This window comes from Bufo gargarizans, chromosome 8 (assembly GCF_014858855.1).
Source record: "Bufo gargarizans isolate SCDJY-AF-19 chromosome 8, ASM1485885v1, whole genome shotgun sequence".
In the NCBI taxonomy this organism is placed as follows: Eukaryota; Metazoa; Chordata; class Amphibia; order Anura; family Bufonidae; genus Bufo; species Bufo gargarizans.
In genome coordinates this window covers 119,881,391-119,903,996 of record NC_058087.1, presented here as the reverse complement: position 1 = coordinate 119,903,996, position 22,606 = coordinate 119,881,391, and the positions used below count along the sequence as shown (strand labels likewise).

Here is a 22,606-nt window from a genome sequence, read left to right as displayed (position 1 = left end):
TGGAAATTTTATTAGGATGTGTATTTAATATATTGTGTATTGTCATCAAGTCTCTCAGTGTCAGGGTAAACCATTGGAGTGGATATCTTCCCGTGTATGTCCTGTCACAGCTGCTGGGCGCAGGGGACTCCATCGGCAAATGGTCCATGTGCTAAGCACTGAGCTGTGGGCCAGGGGAGACTGATGTGTTCAGCAGAGCAGTGTTTTGTTGGCTCATGTATTGCCGCCGGCTAGGGCCCCCGCGCAAGACGCAGATTTATTGGCTTGGATGCATTTGTTAAGAGAACAATATAAACGAAAGGAACGTGCGTTTGTTGTCTCTAGTGCGCCTGATCAGCCGCTGGAGATAATGACGCTGTACTGTAAATAAACCTGCATGTGGATCATAGTAACTTTATCTGGCATTGATCACTGAGCAAGGCTGGATAAAGTTTGCTCCAGTGGAAATGGGAGATTATTGTATACATGTGTTTGTTAGCTGGCTAGGTTATTCAAAATGATGGTGTCTTGTCTTCCTATGTTATCACTTCCTGCATCCTTGTCTTGGGCCAGCCCCTTTTACACCTTTTGTTAGTAAATAAAAGGGAACACACTGAGCAAGGCGGAGGAGATGCTCAGCAAGAATTCGATCAAGATGGTAGCACCTGGGTCTGTCTCTAACTGCAGCTGAGGGAAAATGGATTTACCTTTTTCCTTACACAAACTTTGATGCGAGCTGATTAAAAACTATTAATTTTTCTACAACAATGGTGACAGGTTCTAATGAAATGATTCTGCTTTATGACTGATTTGTATTATTTAAGTGAATTGTATTAACAACCTTTACACTTGAAGATACAATATCTATATGTAATCCTATTATCATGCCTGTCAATTGAATGCGATGGTTGAGGTTACACCTTGTTGAGGTGTCTGTTCCCCTGTTGTTTATTTCTCTGTGAAAATGGAAAAATAAAGCCTTTAAAAAAAAAAATGCATTGCAAGAAACAGATCAGTTTCTATTTTTTTTTCTAAAATTTTTTACTAATCAGCGCATGTGCAGATGGGAAGGACGGATCCGGCATAGCAGTATTTTTACAGCACTAATACATTTCAATGCAAATTAATGCCGGATCCGGCATTCCGGCAACTGATCCAGAATTTTGGATGGAGATGATACCGCAGAATGCTGTGGTATTTCCTCGGTCCAAAACGCTGTTTAGTGACTGAACTGAAAACATCCTGATGCATCCTGAATGCATTTCTCTCCACTCAGAATTCATGGGGATGAAACTGAGGAGTTATTTTCCGGTATTGACCCCCTATGACGGAACTCGGTGCCGGAAAAGAAAAACGCTAGTGTGAAAATACCCTTAGTTGGCTAAATTTAGCTTTTTTTGAACTTTAGTATTTTTGTTCCTCCCTGAAGAAACACTCTTTTGAATGACAATTGGAAGGTTATTACTTTATGGTCACTATTTCCCAGGTGTACCCCAACCTGCACATCTGTTGTTCTGTAAGGTCTATTGGTTAATACCAAGTCCAGTCTGGCCGTCCCTCTAGTCGGGCCAAGAACCTGTTTCCTTTATGATATATACAATTTTCAGTTTCCCAGTCTATATCTGGGTAGTTGAAGTCCCCCATAGTAATGACCTCATTATTATTTGCCTCCTCTATCTCGTTTAGTATTAGATTTTCTGCGGTATATTAAGTGGTTTATAATAAACTCCTATTAGTAATTTATTATTGTATTTGCCTCAATGTATTCCTACCCACAGTAACTCCACATGTTCATGTCTCTCACTTATATCTTCGCGGAGTGTGGGCTTTAGACAGGACTTTACATAAAGGCAGACCCCTCCCCTCTCCGGTTTTGGCGATCCTTTCTAAACAGAATGTAACCCTGAACATTAGCTGCCCAGTCATACCTATCATCCAGCCATGTCTCAGTTATTCCCACTATGTCATAGTCCTCCTCACACATCACTAATTCCAATTCCCCAGTTTTTTTAGTCAGGCTTATGGCATTAGTATACATACATTTAAGAGGTTTATGTATATTTTTACCCTACAACTTTCCTTCTGAACTGCTCTAGTCCCTCCTTCCATTCCTCCCCCAGTCCCATTACCTCGCCCTCTGTCTCTATCTGCACTATCTTCCCATCCTATAACGTAATTACCTTCCCCCCAGTCCTTAGTTTAAACACTCCTCCAACCTTCTGGCCATCTTCTCCCCCAATACAGCTGCCCCTTCCCCATTGAGGTGCAGCCCATCCCTACGTTAGAGCCTGTAGCCAAGAGAGACGTCGGCCCAATTCTCCAGGAACCCAAACCCCTCCTTCCTACACCAGTTCTTGAGCCACTTGTTAACCTCCCTAATCTCCCACTGCCTTTCTTGTGTGGCTCGTGGTACAGGCAGTATTTTGGAAAATACTACCTTTTAGATCCTTGCCCTAAGCTTTTGACCCAAATCCCTAAAATCATTTTTAAGGACTAGTATAGAAAATTTCATTTCTCCTTAGCCGTTCTCCTGTAGATGGTTCCTGAGAGGATCACCTGATTGCAGAGAACATAATTTTGCAATGTATTAGCCTGTGTCCTTTACCATACTTAATATAACCCTTTAATATCAAAATAACAGCTTTTTCCCCAAATAAAACACATTATACTGTTACCTAGAAATACAGAAGTAAATACAGAAATAATGATTTATTTGCGTTTATTAATACAGTTTTAATTTTGGTGATTTATCCAGAGCAATGTTTTCTCATTAAAGAATCTAAAACGTTCTACATTCAAGAACAAAACTAATTTCTGAGAAATACTCAGGGTGCCTGCACACACACTCCTTTCATACTTACTGTAGGTCTCGATTCATTGATAATTACTGCAAATCTCACTGGCTATATGCTTAAAAGTAAACTTGAAGCATATAATGGTAACCAGAAAGGGGGTTTAACTGGTAAAAATTACCCAATTTAGCTAAACTAGATTTAGCATTTGTGTTTAGCATTTACAGTTTTGTATCCTATCATTATACAAGAATATCACATATCCTAGGACTAATCAAAAACCTTTCTCAATACTCAGAGTCCTGCGAGTTACATGTTCTATCTTCCCTGAAACATATTCTGTTAAGCTGATTTGATAGTTAGCCAGCATCTTTAGCATCAAACGCAAGTTCAGCCACCACTGCTCTTTTGGCATCCGATGCCTAAATGATAAAAGTAAAAGAATGCATATTAATATAAAGCACAAAGCAATGTTATATAAAGTGTATACACAAATTATAATATTGAGGTATCATTCACAAGACAGCAACAGTGCCCCTATTTACTGTTCACTGCTGTAACTTTCTACGCCTCTGATTTCATATGGTGGCTTTCTGTCGGATTTGTAAAAATATCATAGCATGTTCTATTGTATGCCATATCTGCAGGACCATTTTTCTATAGAGACTGTGCTTCTAGGGGAGAATAGATCTGTACAGAACACAGCTGAGTAACAGGGAGACAAATATCTTCCACGCCCCGCCATATAGGCTGTGTGTATACTGCCTTGCCCTGTGTATGGGACATAATGTTGCATACAAACTGTTTACTTCTCCCACTGCAGGAATGTTATTGATTAGCCCTGATTATATGCATTATCAGCAAATACCACAGCTCCTCTCATGCAAGAACATGTTAATCTATAAAAACTAGCATAATTTAGTAAACAAACTAAAGACAGCTTTGCAGATTTTCTTATTTAATATAATATTCTGAAGGGGTTAGTAATAGTATACTTTTATTACTGAAAGTAATGCCAAGTTTACAATAATTTAAAGGGGTTCTGCAGTTTTTTTAAACTGATGATCTATCCCCTGCTCTGTTCACCTGAAAGGAGCTTAGCCCCACCCAGGCCATTGATACTAGTCGTGACGTCACTGGGCCTTCAGTAAACAGCGAGAAGGCCACGGCACTACTACCAGCGCCGCTGCCTTCTCAAACAGCTGATCGTCAGGGGATAGATCATCAGTTTAAAAAAACTGCAGAACCCCTTTAAAATAGTGTAAACTTGGGCATTACTTTCAGTAATAAAAGTATACTATTACTAACACCTTCAGAATATAATAAAAAAAAAGATTAATTTTGCAGCCTTTGCTGCATTTGTCATTGTGAGATACACCCTTTACATACTGTTGTTCTATTCCGCTATTAAAAAACTCAAATTTTAGGCAAAAATCTTTAATTGCAGCATAGTCTGCAACTTTACGTGTGAGATACACCCTTTACATACTGTGGTTCTATTCTGTTAGTAAAAAAACTCAAATTTTGGGCAAAAAGCTTAATTTTGCAGCCTTTGCTGCATATGTCATTGTGAGATACACCCTTTACATACTGCTGTTCTTTTCGGCTATAAAAAAAAACACCCATTTTGGGCAAGATCCTAAATTTTAGAAATATGAGGAGAGCGTCAAATAAGGGACGTGGCCCAGGTTGTGCTGCTGCTGGTGGAGCTCCTGTTGCAGGGAGAGGACGTAGTTGATCTGTGCCAGCTACACGCACAAGTGAAACACCTTCCTCAGGTATGAGTAGGCGACAGAACCTGCAGCGGTATTTGGTTGGGCCTAATGCGGCTCTACGAATGGTGAGGCCAGAACAAGTACAGGCGATAGTAGATTGTGAAGGAACTGGAGGCACTGTGAGCAATCCATTGTCTCCCACCCAGTCTCCTGCTGAAAGATCAGAGTTGGCACCTGCAGCCGATGTCCATCAGTTTTTCACCTCACCCCCTTGCAAATCAGCCAAGCAGTCTTAGCTCCAAGTCATGCAGCAGTCTCTTCTGCCTTTTGATGACTCTGTTAGCAGGGTTTCCAAGGGCCATCCAGCTAGCCCTGCGCCAGAAGTGGAAGAGAGGCACCGATGCCTAACCACTTATCTTTTAAGATGAGTACATGGGAGGACCGTCGCAGCACGTCTCGGATGATGACAAAACACAGGTGCCAACTGCTGGGGCTTTCGAAAGTGTGCAGACCAACAAGGAAGGCAGGGGTGAGAACTGGGTGGAAGATGATGTGGAGGATGATGAGGTCCCTCGACCCCACATGGAATCAAGGTCATGCGAGTGACCTGTGTAGTTCGGAGGAAGAGGCGGTGGTCGCACAGAGCCACCAGAACAGCAGAAGAGGGAGCAGGGTGCAAAAGCGTAGCGGCCGTCCCCTAGACAGACTGCTACTGCCCACCGCAGCAAGGGACAGAGTACAGAGCCAGCTCCAAGGAGTTTGCTGGCGTGGCAGTTCTTCAGACAATGTGCTGATGAGAAGACACGAGTGGTTTTCACACTGTGCAATCAGAACCTGAAGCGAAGCATAGACGTTCTCAACCTGAGCACAACCTGCATGACCAGGCATCAAAGTGCAAAGCACGAGCTGTAGTCGAGTAGACCCCTCAAAAACAAAAAAAAAAGGTCTCTTCTGCTGCAGTCTCACCCTTTTCATTCACCTCTGGAGTGACAGTGCCACCTGCCACCCCGCAAACAGAGGATCTGCCAGCAACACTACCATCTGGGTCACCAAGCATCTCCACAATGTCCCACAGAACCGTTCAGTTCCCCATGTTTCAAACACTGGAGCAGAAGAGGAAGTACCCCCCTACCGACTCACGGTCCCTGGCCCTGAATGCCAGCATTTCAAAATTACTGAACTTTGAAATGCTGTCATTCTGTCTGGTGGAGACAGAGTTTTTAAATCCTTATGGCGGTGGCTGTCCCATAGTACGTCGTGCCCAGCCGCCACTACTTTTCCAGGCGTGCCATCCTTTCCCTGCACAACCAAGTGGGGGACAAACATCAGGTGTGCACTGTGTAATGCCATCTGTGGCAAGGTGCACCACACTACAGATACGTGGACCAGTAAGCACGGTCAGGGACGTTATATCTCCCTAACAGCACACTGGGTAAATGCAGTGGCAGCTGGGCCTGAGGCAGATAGCAGTTTGGCGCATGTCCTTCCCCCACCGAGGATTGCAGGGCGCTTCAATTTGCCTCCTGTTGCTTCCTCCTCCTACTCCGCTTCTTCATCCTCTACCGGCTCCTCATCCGGTCAGTGTAACACCTTCACCACCAACTTCAGCACAGCCAGGGGTAAACGACAGCAGGCAGTTTTAAAACTTATCTGTTTGGGGGACAAACCACACACTGCGCAGGAGCTGTGGACTGTCATGGCACAACAGACCGATGAGTGGTTGGTGCCAGTGAGCCTCAAGCCCGGCCTGGTGGTGTGCAATAATGGGCAAAATCTTGTAGCAGCTCTGGGACTAGCCGGTTTGACGCACATCCCTTGCCTGGCACATGCGCGGAATTTGGTGGTGCTGAGATTCCTTCAAAATTACCCCGATATGTCAGAGCTGGTGCATAAAGTGCAGGCTGTGCGTGCTTTCGGCATTCTCACCCTGCTGCTGCTCGCCTGTCAGCGCCGCAGTGTAACTTCGGCCTTCCCGCTCACCGCCTCATATGCGACGTCTCCACAAGGTGGAACAACACCTTGCATATGCTGGCCAGCAGCAGGCGAGCAGCAGCAGTTTCAGCTACAGCATGCACGGGTGAGTCACTCTGCGGAACAGCACCACTTCACCACCAATGACTGGGGCTCCATGCGAGACCCGTGTTCCTTGTTGAGGTGTTTCAAGTACTCCACCAACATGGCCAGTGCTGATACGCCGTTCTCAGCGTTACTATCCCACTTCTATGCCTCCTTGAAAAAATGTTGCTGGCGATGACGGAAGAGGATGTGGCACAGGAGGAGGAGGAGGAGGAGGAGGAAGAGGGATCATTTTGTAGGGTTTCCAGCCAGTCATTCACAAGTCGCTCCGAGGGTGGGTTCCTGCACCCACAAAAGCCAGGTACATAATTGTCCAGCCAGGGCACAGTTCTGGAGGATGACGAGGTGGAGGATGAGGAGGAACCATGTAGACAGCAGGGTGGCATAAGATGCTATATAGTGTCATCCACAGATCCCCCCCTCCCCATAACAGTGCACAAATCCCCCTCCCCATAACAGTGCCGTGCACAGATCCCCCTCCCCATAACAGTGCCACCCACAGATCCCTCATAACAGTGCCACCCACAGATCCCTCATAACAGTGCCACCCACAGATCCCTCATAACAGTGCCACCCACAGATCCCTCATAACAGTGCCATCCACAGATCCCGCACAATAGTGCCATCCACAATTTGTTTTAATATGGCCGTTAAACATAATTTTTCAAGTAAAATCATATAAACCTCTGTTTTGTTGTGCCTTTTCATAGGTAAATACATTGATATCCAATTCATTTTAGTCAAGATGAATGTTCATTCCCTTTAAGAGCCATGCTGGACTACAGTTTCAATTTTGTATGTCTTGAGAAGGCCAAAGTAAGGTCACACGAAGGTTTCTACTTTTTAGTGTTATTCTTCTCATGAATATACCAGTCTGAGAAGAGGCCTTCTTATCTACTTTTAAATTTATGACGGAAGATAAAGATAAGCTCTATGCAGCTGGTGATAATTACCTATACAATTAGGCATTTATCAATGAAGCAAATATATAATATGTATGTATTCATTTAATGAGCCTTAGTCCTTAGCATAAGAAAATTTGTAGGAAGTAGGATATATATATATATATATATATATATATTACTTTCTATTATATTGTTATATGTTATGAAGACATGTATCCAGTATATTATATATATTTCTCATTAGGAGAATATTCGTCTCTAAAAGTGTGTCTGTGAAGATGTATGTTTTGTAACAATCATTCACCTCTTTGGTATGGCAGGAGGTACTGATATCTCTGAGAAAACAAAGCCATTGAAGTTATTTACGATCCACAAATAAACAGTGTGAGAAACATTCAGAGAGACGCCTAGAGGTCTGTCTCTAATTGCTACAAGTGTCAGAATTAATCCCTATAGCCTTGAATTAAAGCTTTTAAGGTCAATTGTATATTATACATTTATTCAGACTTACAGAAGTTAACCCTTTATACTATGATGCAAATAGCTTACACAGCAGTGCCACCTATGTATGAGTAGGTGACATTACAACAGTAGCAAAAGTGCATTCTGGGTAAGGTTATGATGTAATTTCTTATCAATGATCACACCCATCCGACAATGATTGGAAAGCTCCAAATGAGGAAGGTGTGTCTAACTGATAAGTTTGTGATCATAAACCATACACAGGGGGGAACACAGACAGACAAAAAAGAGGAGAGAAGGAGACAAGTTGAGCTCTCTAGAGGGGTCTATCAGGATGAAAGCCATGATGAGATGCGCTATGATGGACCACCCAGCTTTCCTAGGAACAGAAGTGAGATTTCTACTAGGACTTGGTAAGAGACACAGAAAATGATATTTCATTTTATTAAGACTAATTTGATAGTGTGGGTGAAATTATACCATCTAGATTGGCGAATAAATAAATAATTAAATTAATTGATCATCTCCATATTGAGATGTAGTTTTAGGATATTGTGAGGCTTCATTCTACCTGCAGAAGAATCAAGACTCATAATCTAGCAAAGCATTAAATAATTGCTTATATATATATATTGATAGAACATTCTTCGCCAAGCTAAGTGATGGATTCCCACAGGAAAGACTTATTTTAAGTCCTTCCCATTTAAGATATGGTCTAGCAAAGATCCTATATCCCTGTTATTTGTCTTAATAGTCTTACCAAAGTTATATGTGTGAAAATAGTCCAGGATGGGGCGGAAGGATACAGTTATGTCTTCTAAGTTATATCCTTGATTGGATTTGCCCATGCCTGAAGTCATGTGATGTGTAGTTGGTTAGAGGGGGTGGAATTTATTTAGCATTCCATATTGATGTCTAGGATTAGACATGCCCGTCCTGATATCATGAGGCTTTCTCCGAACAATAGTAATATATATAACTTATGTTCCTACTTTGATATCCTAACCTAATAATGGCTTGGTTATAATGTGACAAGTTATTTCCACTCACATGTATTGTTAAGCTTGTAATGCTTTATATCAACGCTGAATATATTCATTTGCATGTTTCATTGTGTTTATTTACTTATATATGTTTATAATCTTATAAAAATATGCAGATTTATTGGTTACAATACCTGTGTATTATTGTATAATGCAGAACTACATGTTTATCATTAACGTCATCTCACGTCAAAAAGAACTTATTTATCTGAGGAAATAGTCGGACTCAGATGTGAATTGTATCAATTAGGTTGTCTACAATTCACCAGGTCATGATTTTAAGAATTTATAAAAAAAAAAATGTTATGGTTAATAATTTTTATGACCATAATTAATCATTCTTAATTGAATTATTACCACCCGACAGTTTGTAACCTGACCTGATAAATGAAATCAAGCATTGTCCGTCATGACATTGGGTCCAAATGTCCGTCAACAATCATAGTCAGCAACCAGATTTAGTCATTTATGTGTTTAGCTTTGTTAGCCTTTTTAATTTCTTACATACGCGTTATTCGGTACGGTTTCAAGTTCAGAGATTTCAGCGCTCGCTGACACATCATTCGTTATACACCAACTTGCGGAGATAGTCTTTGAGTTGATATTTGGGGGCTATTTCCAATGTGCTGCTGAATTTCATGCACAACTTCAGCAATCCTAATAGATGAAGGCCTCAGTTTCTTCATGTTTGCAACAGAGCTGTTTAGCTGGTGGTTTTGTTTCTGGGTACTTGTCGGCAAAGGTCTTTTCCGTTTCCTTAACCAATCTGCTTCGCAGATAGCCTTCCACAATCATTATTCGCTGTTTTAGGAAGAACACCGTCTTTCTGACACAACAGGCCACTTTTATCAAACTGAGTAATAAATCACTCTTATTTGCACATGGCAACCAGAGCTCAGCTTTCAGTTCCTGAAACAATTGAAAGCTGAACTCTGATTGGTTGCTATGGACAACTAAGATTTACTATTAGGCAGTTTGATTAGGAAATATTGGAGGCAGGAGTGTCTGCTTTTGACAACTACCATTTCCCTATATTTACCAACAGGTTATATGAATTTCAGTAATTATATGAATTTCAGTAATTCTACTTCTGTGTTTCTGAGGTATGGAAATTAGATTGAGAGCCCCACCAGGAACAATGACTAATGTGAGTTACAATTAGTGTACAGCACGGTAGAATATACTGCTGCTAAATAAGCAAATTAAATACATTTACAATACATTCTATTTCCTTTAATTAATTGTGTATACTTACTCAAAGTCAGTAACTTTTTTCAACTCGCAAACAGATGTAAATGCCACGATCTTCTTCTTCAGACCTATTACACAGGCTGTGTCTGGAGAATTGGCAAATACACGGCCTTGAATGAAAAAAATACATGAAAAGAAATTAAAATCAAATGATATTAAAATTACTACCAATGCTCCTTCCTTGGAAAACTGTATTTAGAAACTACTGTGACATTGCGTTTTGCAAGCTCTCCTTTCCAGGGGTGAAAGGTAGGGGGAATAGTCAGTCTATTATGCACAAAAAGGACTGAGGAGACAGAAGTGCATTTATACTGCCATCCTGCCAGTTTTATTTCCACAGGTTGCATAAAACAAAATTATAAAAACACAACACCTAGACTTGTCCAGACTCTAACTAAACATTAAGAAATCCAATCTAAGTTCCAATTCCCTACCACCTACTTTTTACCATACAACCAAATAAAATCGTACTGTTGGGCACAAGCCATGAAACAAGGAGAACCGGAGTGATAGAATTAGTTCAGGGCCTTGGTGGGATCTCAGGAATTTTCCCTTTCGGATTTATACAGGAAAATCCAGAATATTCAATCCACCTCACTAGAGGAGTCAGTGTTTAAGAAGTGGGAGGAGGAACTAGGGGCTGGGTCACTGACAAATAAATTGAGAGAAGGGATGGAAAGGGTGAGGCAAGCTATTAGTAGCGAAACATGGAGAGAAATGCACTTTAGAATTTTGACTTGCCATACAAGGATGCCCCTTCACACAATCTCAGATGGTGCCCGAAATGCCACCTACAAACTGCTAAACTACTACATGGTCTTTGGAATTGTCCCACTTTGAAGCATTTATGGGAAGGAGCAATAGCTTATATAAAGCAAGTCTGGGGAATAGATACACAAAGTACACCGCTACACTGCATCTTTCATTATATACCTTATGATCATAAAGGTGAAATCACCCAATCGACGGGTGAAGGGCGTCCATTTATTCCTTTTATCAGTGAAGAAAACGATACTTAGACACTGGTTATATCCCACCATTCCTACATTGAAAGAAGCCATAGGAACTATGAAACATATCCTCTATATGGATAGGCTAGAAACAGAGAAGAACAAGGAAAAGGATACCAAAGGCTTTTTCCGAAAATGGAGGAAGTTTATAGTCCACTCCTTATCTCCGGTAGAAAGGAAAGAACTAATGAAACCATTCCAAGACACCAAATAGTACTTAGAGGAACAGTTAAAGGGAACACTGGGAAATTTGGCAGCAGAATAGCGAGATTATTCTTAACCATAAGGTGGAGAAACTGTTGAAGGGAATCCAATTGACAGGATTTTTTCTGTTACATTCAAGGGGAACATCTTAGAAGGAGAAGCTTTGGTTTATGACTTGAAAATTGAATTGAAAATAGAAAATTTGGGAGATCTAGGTTCCATCGATCATTAAGGCTTATGGTCGGCAAAATTAATAGAAAGTAAATGTCTTTTATTAGGCCACTGGAACTGAATGTACAATTATTAATGACAAGTCATGTACCCCATCTTTGTATTTAATGTACATTTTGCTATGCCTTTATTCTCCCGGAATAAAATGTAAAAAAAAAAACATTATGTCCCTCTCTAGGACATGGCTGAGCTATCCTCAGTCCAACCTAATAAACACACCGTCTGTATAGCAACCTTTGATACTTGCAGTTTACTTGCAAAGGACATTCAGGGTCTCTTAGAGAGATGTGGCTTTTCCCTCTCCCAAGGCAAGTGAACTGGGGAGCCTGGTTAACTCATCAAGACCCAGGCTAAAGGTTTTAACCCTTTCCTAGATAGCTTTCCTCAGCATATGTTAGGAACCCGGGAGACACATATACACCCTCAATTACTTCACCCTGTGAAATACCATGTGAGACACCACACTCCCACCCACCCCGTCCCCTTGCACAAACCTATGGGTTGGAGCACCCTGGCTCAACAAACAGTAAGTACAAGACATACTATCCACGTTTCCTTGGAGGCTGCCTGCTCAGTGCTATAATGTGAACCTAAAAGACTGGAGGGGACAGAAACCACCTGGTTACCCTACTATTCTTTTCCTTGTTATTCTGCATCCACTTCAGAGGTGCATGGTCTGTGATGAGGGTGAACTCTCTTCCAAGCAGATAGTATTTGAGAGAGTCAAGGGCCCACTTAATGACCAAAGCCTCTTTCTCCACAGTGGCATACCCCTTCTCATGGTCATTCAGCTTTCGACTTATGTAGAAGACAGGGTGTTCTTCCCAATTAATTACTTGGTACAACACTGCACCTAACCCTGCATCTGAAGCATCAATTTGCACCGAGAAGGGTTTTTGAAAATCCGGACATACCAGTACTAGCTGGAAACACAGGGACTGGAATGCTCTCTCAGCCTCTGGGGTCCACGTTATCATCACTGAAATCTTCCCTTTTGTAAGGTCTGTTAATGGAACCGCAATAGATGCAAAATTGGGGATAAATCTTCTATAATACCCCGCAATTCCCAGAAAAGGCCTCACTTGCTTTTTGTTTAGGGGTCTAGGCCAGTTTTGCTTAGCTGTGGTTTGAGTATACCCCATTCAATGGCGCAGCCCAAATACTTAGCTAATTCCAAGCCAATGGCACACTTTTTAGGGTTTGCCATGAGATCTGCTTGTCTTAGTGAATCCACCACAGTTTGCACTTTTTGTAGATGGGATTCAAGATTCGCTGAATCATAGCTAATATGTTGTCTTAGAATCCTGTCCATCATACGCTGAAATGTTGTTCGTGCCCCATGTAGGCCAAATGGCAACCTGGTGTACTGGAAATGACAGCTAGGTGCAGAAAAAGTAGTCTTTTCCTTTGCACTTTCAGTTAGTGGCGTTTGCCACTACCTTTTAGTTAAGGCCAACGTTGTTATGTACCGAGCGCTACCCAGTTTTTCTATTAGCTCGCCATTGGGTAGGCATCAAACTTTGAGACAGAGTTTAACTGGCGATAATCATTACAGAACCTGATGGACCCATCAGGTTTGGGGATTAAAACTATCGGACTAGACTATTCACTTGTTGACTGTTATAATACCCGTAGGTCTAAAAAAAAAAATAATCTCGCAATTAAAAACACACTGTTATGTAGTGCTGACATTAGCACATTGCTAATGTCAGTCAGCTACACAACAGTAATTCTGATGGTAGAAACCCTTTAACATTCACCTGAACACTAGGTTCTGTGACAATATCGTGTTTTATCACATGAGTGAGGCCTGGGAGTTCTGAGAAAAAGTCTCTATTTCTCATTACGAATTCCTGTGTTTCCGTTTTTTGATGTGGGAATAAGGACTTTGGAAGAGAATTTACAACCAAAGACTCTCTATCTTTCCAGGGATTTATCAAGTTAATATAATAGATCTGTTCTGGTTTTCTGTTTCCAGGCTGATGAACTAGGTAGTTCAACCTTACTTAAAAATTGCTTTCTACAGTGAGTATTAACACAAGCACCGGATCCTCTGGATTAAAAAGATGAAGTTACGCAACCCTGTTATAGATTCTACTTTGAGACTGTTGGGCTTGCTGCATATGCTCCCGAACCAAGGGCATGACTGCCTTGATCCGGTCCTGCATCAGCAATACATGCTCAATTACACTGTGGTAAGGGTTAGATTCTTGCTCCCATGTTTCTTTAGCGACATCAAGTAGCCCTCTGGGGTGCCTGCCATACAGAAGTTTGAAAGGTGAAAACCCAGTAGACGACTACAGTACTCACCATATGGCAAACATTAGATTGGATGTTTTTCAGGGTTTTATTGAATCTTTCCACCAACCCATCAGTTTGTGGATGGTAGACTGATGTTCGGATATGCTTCACTCTAAATAGCAGACATAATTATTTGGTCACCCTGATCCGTTAAGATCTCTTAAGGGATCGCAACCCTACTAAATACCTGGACCAGCTCTTTGGCTATGATCTTTGCAGCCATATTTCTTAATGGAATAGCTTCTGGATATCTAGTGGCATGGTCTAGGATCACTAGTATGTACTGATGTCCCTGAGCAGATTTCACAATAGGGCCTACCAGATCCATAGCAATTTGTTCGAATGGCACTTCCAAAACGGGTAAGGGCACCAGTGGGCTTAGAAAATTAGGGGAAGGGGCTGTATACTGGCACTCGGGACAGGAAGCACAGTAATCCTGAACATCTGCTATAAGCCAAGGCCAAAAGAAACACATTAAAATACGTTATTTTTTCTTTTCCATCCCAAGATGGCACACCAACAAATGACCATGTGCTAGATCCAAGACAATCCACCTAAATGGCTTAGGAACTATCAGCTGTTCTACAATGTCTTCACCTTGCTTGTCTATCTGATACAGCAAGTCATTTGCATCGCTATATGTGGATAGGCAAGTGTGACACCTGGGTAAACCAGTACTCAATTTATTATCTTTACATTTTCCTCAGCCCGAACCAGAGTAGGGTCACTAGGCTGTGCGTTATGGCAAAATTGTCACTTGAAATCTTTATAACTGATAACACATTTTCAATCCTCTCCTCTGACACTTCACTTAAATTGGTGGCTTCTGTGTCACCTGGCATTACATTAAAAGGTAAAGTGGCACTCCCTGGAGATGACAGATCATCATCAAGAGGCTCAGGTTCTGTCACTCCGGTTTTCCTTTCTCCAGAAATCATACCCACTGGTGGCTCTTTAAACCTTTCCTCCCACAATTCCCAGAAAAAAGGAAAATCCCACCCCAGTATTATGTCATACAGGAGAGTGGGTATAACCGCTACCTGACCCGCTTGACCATAGTTCCTATGGCAAAGGAGTGTAGTATTATACTTGCGTGTTTCACCATGCATATATAGGTGACCCCTACAGTCCGGGACTGTAAGCTATTAGAGGTTTAACTAATGTGATCACACTGCATTTACCAATACCCACCTGGTATCAGACTCCTGCTGACCGCACTGATACAGAGGTTCCAATTCTTCCTCTTATCTCCTCAAAGACCAATTCATCCTGACGACCGCATCTCTGGTCCAGGTAGGAACAAAGGCAAAAGCGCAGGCATCCCGTTTGCTGATCACGCAAAATCAGCAAAGTGCGACATAGCTGTTGTGACTCTTCACAACAACAGATGGTAAGCGCAACTATTTTTTATGGCATTATCTTAATCAAACAGCACCACACATGAGGCGCTGCCTCCTGTCCTTTTTTCTCTCTTGCATAGACTTCACATTTGGCATAGTACTCATATCACACTACATGTGTTCAGAGTTTAAAGGACAGTTAGCATCAATATGTCCTGGACCCTTACACAGAAAGCATTTAATATGCACTGATCTCAGTAAGTCAGTCTTTGACCTTTCTGCCCGTTCAGACCAGGTTTCAGATCTGGACCTTGCTTACTTTTCAGAAGATATCTGTCCACCACCATACACTCCACGACCTCTGGAGGAGACAGAACATCCGGCTGTCACTACTTTTTGGTTTAAGTGTATCAGGTTGTGCATTTGGGAGCGAGCTGTTTTGTCTACCTGGAAAACCCAATGATGCACCCTTTGCGTCTGAATTGACAAAGTGACCCCCAAATGGGCCAAATCTCCGTCTTAAGCTTACGGCAATCTTGAGCATCTGCAGGATCCAAATAGTAATAAGACTTCTAAGCCTCTCCACTCAAAAAGGGGGCTATTATCCCACTGGTCTGGTGGCCATCTTTCACGCTCAGCGGTGCACTCAAAAGTCATCAAGTAAGCCTCCACATAATCTGTGGCGTCCATCTTTTGTAGGTAGTTACCAGCAGATATATCTCTCTTTCCCAAGTGGCCACTTTCAGTCGACCTAGGGGTCCGGTCTGCAAGGCGCTGCACCACCTCAGTCAAAACAGCACGATACTTCTTTTGCATCTTGGATAGAGCAAAAAGCTGCATTGCACGAGATCGCATCAGATCATCTGTCTACTTATTAGTTTCTTGCTGCACTTTGATTGCATGTTGCTGGGCTGCAGTGGCTCGCAGCATGGCCTTTAACATATCCTCCATATTGGCGGCTACAGGCGCTGTTTTTTGCGGTACACGCATCCTCCACCAATTGTGACAATACATCTTACAAGCTCTCCTTTCCAGAGGTGAAAGGTAGGGGAACAGAAACTCTATTACGCACCAGGAGGACTAAGGACACAGAAGTGCATTTAAACTGACGTCCTGACATTTTTATTTCCACAGGTTACATAAAACAAAATCATAAACACAACATCTAGCCTTGTCCAGGCTCTAACTAAACATTAGGTCCCTCCCTAGGACGTGGCTGAGCTATCCTCAGTCCAACCAACTAAACACACCGTCTGTACAGCAACCTATGATACTTGCAGCTTCCTTGCATAGGACATTTAGTGTCTCTCAGAGAGATGTGGCTTCTGCTTCTCCCTCTCCCAAGGCTGATAGCAAAGTGAACTGGGGAACTTGCCAGGTGCTTCTCATCAGAACGCAGGCTAGTGGTTTTAACCCTTTCCTAAATAGCTTTCCTCAGCATATGTTAGGAACCTGGGAGACACATATAGGCCTGTTTCACATGGGCATCGCGTGTGAGGGCCGGATAGGAAGCGGGTGAGTCGCGGCAAAATGCAAGATTTTTCTGTGCGAGTGCAAATCGTTTTAATGCGTTCGGGTTTCGGTTAGGTGTTCTGTAGATTTTATTATTTTCCCTTATAACATAGTTATAAGAGAAAATAATAGCATTCTTAATACAGAATGATTAGTAAATTAGGAATGGAGGGGTTAAAAATAATAAATTTAACTCACCCCATTCACTTGGTCGCGTAGCGGATCTCCTTTTCTTTCTTCAGGACCTGGCAAAAGGACCTTTGGTGATGTCACTGCGCTCATCACATGGTCTTTTTCCTCCCAGGTCATCAAAGACGAAGAAAGAAGAGAAGCCGGGCTGCGCGAACAGTGGATGAGGGGAGTTTTATTTATTTTTAACCCCTCCATCCCTAATTTTTTTAGCATTCTGTATTAACCCCTTAAGGACTCAGCCCAATTTCACCCTAAGGACCAGGCCATTTTTTGCAAATCTGACCAGTGTCCCTTTAAGTGCTGATAACTTTAAAACACTTTGACTTATCCAGGCCATTCTGAGATTTTTCGTCACATATTGTACTTTATGACACTGGTAAAATGAAGTAAAAAAATAATATATTTTTGCATTAAAAAATACCTAATTTACCAAAAATTTGGAAAAATTTGCAAATTTCAAAGTTTCAGTTTCTCTACTTCTGTAATACCCCCAAAAATGTTGATGACTTTACAGTTCCCATATGTCTACTTCATGTTTGAATTATTTTGGGAATTATATTTTATTTTTGGGGGATGTTACAAGGCTTAGAAGTTTAGAAACAAATCTTGAAATTTTTCAGAAATTTACAAAAACCCAATTTTTAGGGCCCACTTCAGGTCTGAAGTCACTTTGTGAGGCTTACATGATCAAAACCGCCCAAAATGACCCCATTCTATAAACTACACCCCTCAAGGTATTCAAAACTGATTTTACAAACTTCGTTAACCCTTTAGGTGTTGCACAAGAGTTATTGGCAAATGGGTATGAAATTTGAGAATTTCATTTTTTTGCCAAATTTTCAATTTTAACCCATTTTTTTCCACTAACAAAGCAAGGGTTAACAGCCAAACAAGACTGTATCTTTATTGCCCTGACTCTGCCGTTTACAGAAACACCCCATATGTGGCCGTAAACTACTGTACGGCCACACAGCGGGGCGTAGAGTGAAAGGTGCGCCGTATGGTTTTTGGAAGCCAGATTTTGCTGGACAGTTTTTTTTGACACCATGTCCCATTTGAAGCCCCCCTGATGCACCCCTAGAATAGAAACGCCATAAAAGTGACCCCATATAAGAAACTACACCCCTCAAGGTATTCAAAACTGATTTTACAAACTTTGTTAACTCTTTAGGTGTTGCACAAGATTTAATGGAAAATAGAGATACAATTTCAAAATTTCACTTTTTTGGCAGATTTTCCATTTTAATATTTTTTTTCCAGTTACAAAGCAAGGGTTAACAGCCAAACAAAACTCATTATTTATGGCCCTGATTCTGTAGTTTACAGAAACACCCCATATGTGGTCGTAAACTGCTGTACGGGCACATGGCAGGGCGCAGAAGGAAAGGAATGCCATACGGTTTTTGGAAGGCAGATTTTGCTGGACTGTTTTCTTTTGACACCATGTCCCATTTGAAGCCCCCCTGATGCACCTCTAGAGTAGAAACTCCAAAAAAGTGACCTCATTTTAGAAACTACGGGATAGGGTGGCAGTTTTGTTGGTACTAGTTTAGGGTACATATGATTTTTGGTTGCTCTATATTACACTTTTTGTGCGGCAAGGTAACAAGAAATAGCTTTTTTGGCACTTTTTTTTGTTTTGTTTTTTACAACATTCATCTGACAGGTTAGATCATGTGGAAATTTTATAGAGCAGGTTGTCACGGACACGGCGATACCCAATATGTATACAATTGTTTTTATTTATGTAAGTTTTACACAATGATTTCATTTTTAAAACAAAAAAAATGTTTTAGCGTCTCCATAGTCTAAGAGCCATAGTTTTTTCAGTTTTTGGGCGATTATCTTAAGTAGGGTCTCATTTTTTGCGGGATAAGATGACGGTTTGATTGGCACTATTTTGGGGTGCATATGACTTTTTGATTGCTTGCTATTACACTTTTTGTGACGTAAGATGACAAAAAATGGCTTTTTTTACACCGTTTTTATTTTTATTTTTTTACGGTGGTCACCTGAGGGGTTAGGTCATGTGATATTTTTATAGAGCTGGTCGATACGGACGCATCGATATCTAATATGTATACTTTTTTTTATTTAAGTTTTACACAATGATTTCATTTTTGAAACAAAAAAAATCATGTTTTAGTGTTTAGTCTAAGAACCATAGTTTTTTCAGTTTTTGGGCTATTATCTTGGGTAGGGTATGATTTTTGCGGGATGAGATGACAGTTTGATTGGTACTATTTTGGCGTATTACCTTATTTGGGAAGTAAGGTGGGCAAAATTTCAATTTTCTCATTTTTTTTTTTTTTTTTTTATGGCGTTCACCGTGCGGGGAAAGTAACATGACTGTTTTATAGATCAGGTCGTTACGGACGCGGCGATACCTATGTGTAGTGTTTTTTTTTTTTTAATTCAGTGATAAGTGTTTTTTTTATCTTAACCTTTTTCACTTTTTTTTTACATTTTTTTGACCCAGACCCACTTGGTTCTTGAAGATCCAGTGGGTCTGATGTCTGTATAATACAGTACAGTACACTATATAGGGTACTGTACTGTATTTTACTTACACTTTGTCTGAACAGATCTATGCCTTTAGCACAGATCTGTTCAGCACCATGAACTGAATGATTTCAGCCGGCATCCTGTTTGGATTAACCCCTGCAGCGCCGCAATCTTATTTTAAACTCGTGACGTACAGGTACGTCATGGGTCCTTAAGGACTCGGGAAACATGCCGTATTGGTACGTCATGCGTCGCTAAGGGGATAAGAATGATATTATTTTCTCTTATAACTATGTTATAAGGGAAAATAATAAAGATCGGGTCGCTATCCCGATCGTCACCTAGCAACCGTGCGTGAAAATCGCACCACATCCGCCCTTGCTTGCGATTTTCACTTCTATGGGGCCTGCGTGAAAAACACACAACATAGAGCGATTTTCACGCAACGCACAAGTGATACGTGAAAATCACCGCTCATGTGCACAGCCCCATAGAAATGAATGGGTCCGGATTCAGTGCGGGTGCAATGTGTTCACCTCACGCATTGCACCCGCGCGGAAAACTCGCCCATGTAAAAGAGACCATATTTCACCCTGTGAAATACCATGTGAGACACCACACTACCTTATGAATAATTGCTTATTTGTTTACAAGTACATATTAGGGAATTATTAACTGACTGAGGGGATGTGAGCCATTTCCACGGACAAATGTCCTGTTGTCAGTCTGCCCGTAATACATACTTAAAAAGGTTCTATATTTACATTAGGAAAGCTTTTCCTCAAAAAGTAGTTTCCTGCGTCAAACATGAAATCTGATGTAGATCATTGTTAGTGATAATTAACCAGATGCAGTACATAATAGCATGCTTAGCATGATAATAAATCTAAGGTGAGGTTATACAAACACTAAGTAATTACCCCATGCGCTGCCGCTCTTATAAATGTCACTTGTGTCTTTACTACCCTGATTTACTCAGGGAGCCGCTGCTGGTTCTTTGTGTGAGGTCCCTGTCTGAACTCACAAGGTAGGCTAGTTACTAGAATTTACAAGGATAATTGGATCCCTGTGTTGGACAAGACACTTAGTTACACTTTAGTTATACTCTCTGACCTATATGTATAGTCTCACCTTAATCCTTTTCCTTTCTGTTGTACCAGTGTATTCAGCTGATCCAGTGTATTCAGCTGTCGTTTCAGGATTCAATGTAGACAAAGCTTATTCTTTCTGCTCCACAGCACTCTGTTCTGCTAATGGCTGCGTGCAGCACCGGCCAGTAGCTGGCACGCGTGCGGGGAAGTCAGTGGAAGTTAGTATCGGCGCACTCCTGTGTGACGTCACACCTTCGAGTACGGGTGCCTCCAGAGGCAGCTGCGCCGTGCCATTCAGTATTCGGCGCAGGCATATTGAAGGAAGGACGCTCACTGGCTGCCGACTTCCTTATTGAGCCTGCGCTGAATACTGAACGGGACAGCGCAGGCGCGAGATTTACCATGCGCTCAGGGCTGGCAGGAGGATGCTAACGCTGCCTTGCCTTGTCAATCAAGACTTGGAGGGAGATGACAGAGGTGGGAGAACGGAGCCTCTAACACATCGCTAATGTCAGACAGTTTAATTTAGGTATTTCTGGTGACAGAAACCCTTTACGTTAAGCTTGGTGTCCTAAACTAATACCCAACATCAAGTATAAGATTTGGAACCATAGTTGTTATAAATACAGTTAAATTCTAGGCTCTGTTGTGCCTTCAGTTTGTCACCCATAAACTATTAATAGTTGCGGATATAAAATGAGTAAAACACAGCAGACTGGCCACACTTAAGGCTAAGACCCTGTAATATTACTTGACATTGCCATAACAGAGAAAGGGCTACTACTGGACATACAGTATACTGCAAGGGCAGCTTCACCCAAATCGGTACCTATCCTAGCCAAAATTGCAGATCAGTATCTTAATCTATTGAGAGAAAAATTAATTATCATACCCTGGTAAAGCCATACCAGTAATAGTGATCATAAGCCAAATGGCCAAAGCTTCTAATGAATAACAAGCATGAAGTAATGCAGTCACTACTAATCTCATGCAGAGTACTTACAGTGGGTGACTAGTAGTACAGAGGTGGCATTTGGCTGAACAAAGTATGCATGGCTAGTACAGTAATCCAAAATGTGTCTATACAACAGAGGTTTTTGTGCTCTGGTCTATAACACAGGAAAGAATAATATTGTTCCTCCAGTGCATATGTCCAAACTTTGCTAATACACAGTGACCAAATATCCCTGTTCTTCATTTGGTAAAAGCGCCAAGTTGCAATTTAAATGAAATAGAAAACTGAACAAGAACATGGATCAAACTTTGTTAAAGGGGTTCTCTGGGAATTAATATAATGAAAATACTTACATATTACTTTATCATAAATATATTCCGAAATACCTTTCATTATTTATATTGGCTTATTTTGTCTAGGGAGCAATCATTAGGAGAAATAAAATGGTCGCCATCCTATTAGTTAAAACAAAAACCTGTCCAAATCACACACGAGGACAAGTTACTTCACAACACTTAGCAACAAAGCTGCCTCATCCTCCTCTCTGCTCGGCTTGTCAGGGATTATGGTCCTAAATACAGCGGATAAGATTTTAGGCTGAATCTCTGTAGGAATGGAGTTTATGAGGAGACATGAAGTACAGCGAGGACGGACTGTGGTAATGTGGGGCTGTGGTAATGGAGTACTGCTGCTCATTAGCCACATCCCCACCTCCTCGCTGTACTTCATGTCTCCTCATTAACTCAATTCCTACAGATATTCAGTTTAAGATCATATTAAACTGTATTCAGGGTTATAATCCTTGACAAGTATAACAGAGAGGAGGATGAGGCAGCTCAATGTAATGAAATAACTTGTCCTGCTGTGTGATTAGGACAGGTTTTGTGTACTAATAGGACAGTGGCCATTCTATTTCTCCTAATGATTTCTCCCTAGACAAAACAAGTCATCATAACAAATAAAAGGGATTTGAGAATATATTTATAATAAAGTAATATTTAAGTATTTCCATTTTCTTAATTGCCAGAGGACCCCTTGAAGG

At 41.3% G+C, this 22,606-nt stretch overlaps 1 protein-coding gene across 1 annotated transcript in view; it reads right to left on the bottom strand.

Moving 5' to 3' along the window:
• Positions 1–2,681: 2,681 nt before the first annotated feature.
• The window catches only part of LOC122945306 (ATP-dependent 6-phosphofructokinase, liver type), a 378,493-nt gene continuing 358,568 nt past the window's right edge, over positions 2,682–22,606 (bottom strand). Inside the window, exons 21-22 of the mRNA XM_044304347.1 lie at positions 10,228–10,333; positions 2,682–3,193 (exon numbers count right to left, since the gene is read on the bottom strand). Of these exons, the coding sequence (XP_044160282.1) occupies positions 3,046–3,193; positions 10,228–10,333 (254 nt within the window). The 3' untranslated portion in view covers positions 2,682–3,045. The remainder of the gene's footprint in view (positions 3,194–10,227; positions 10,334–22,606) is intronic.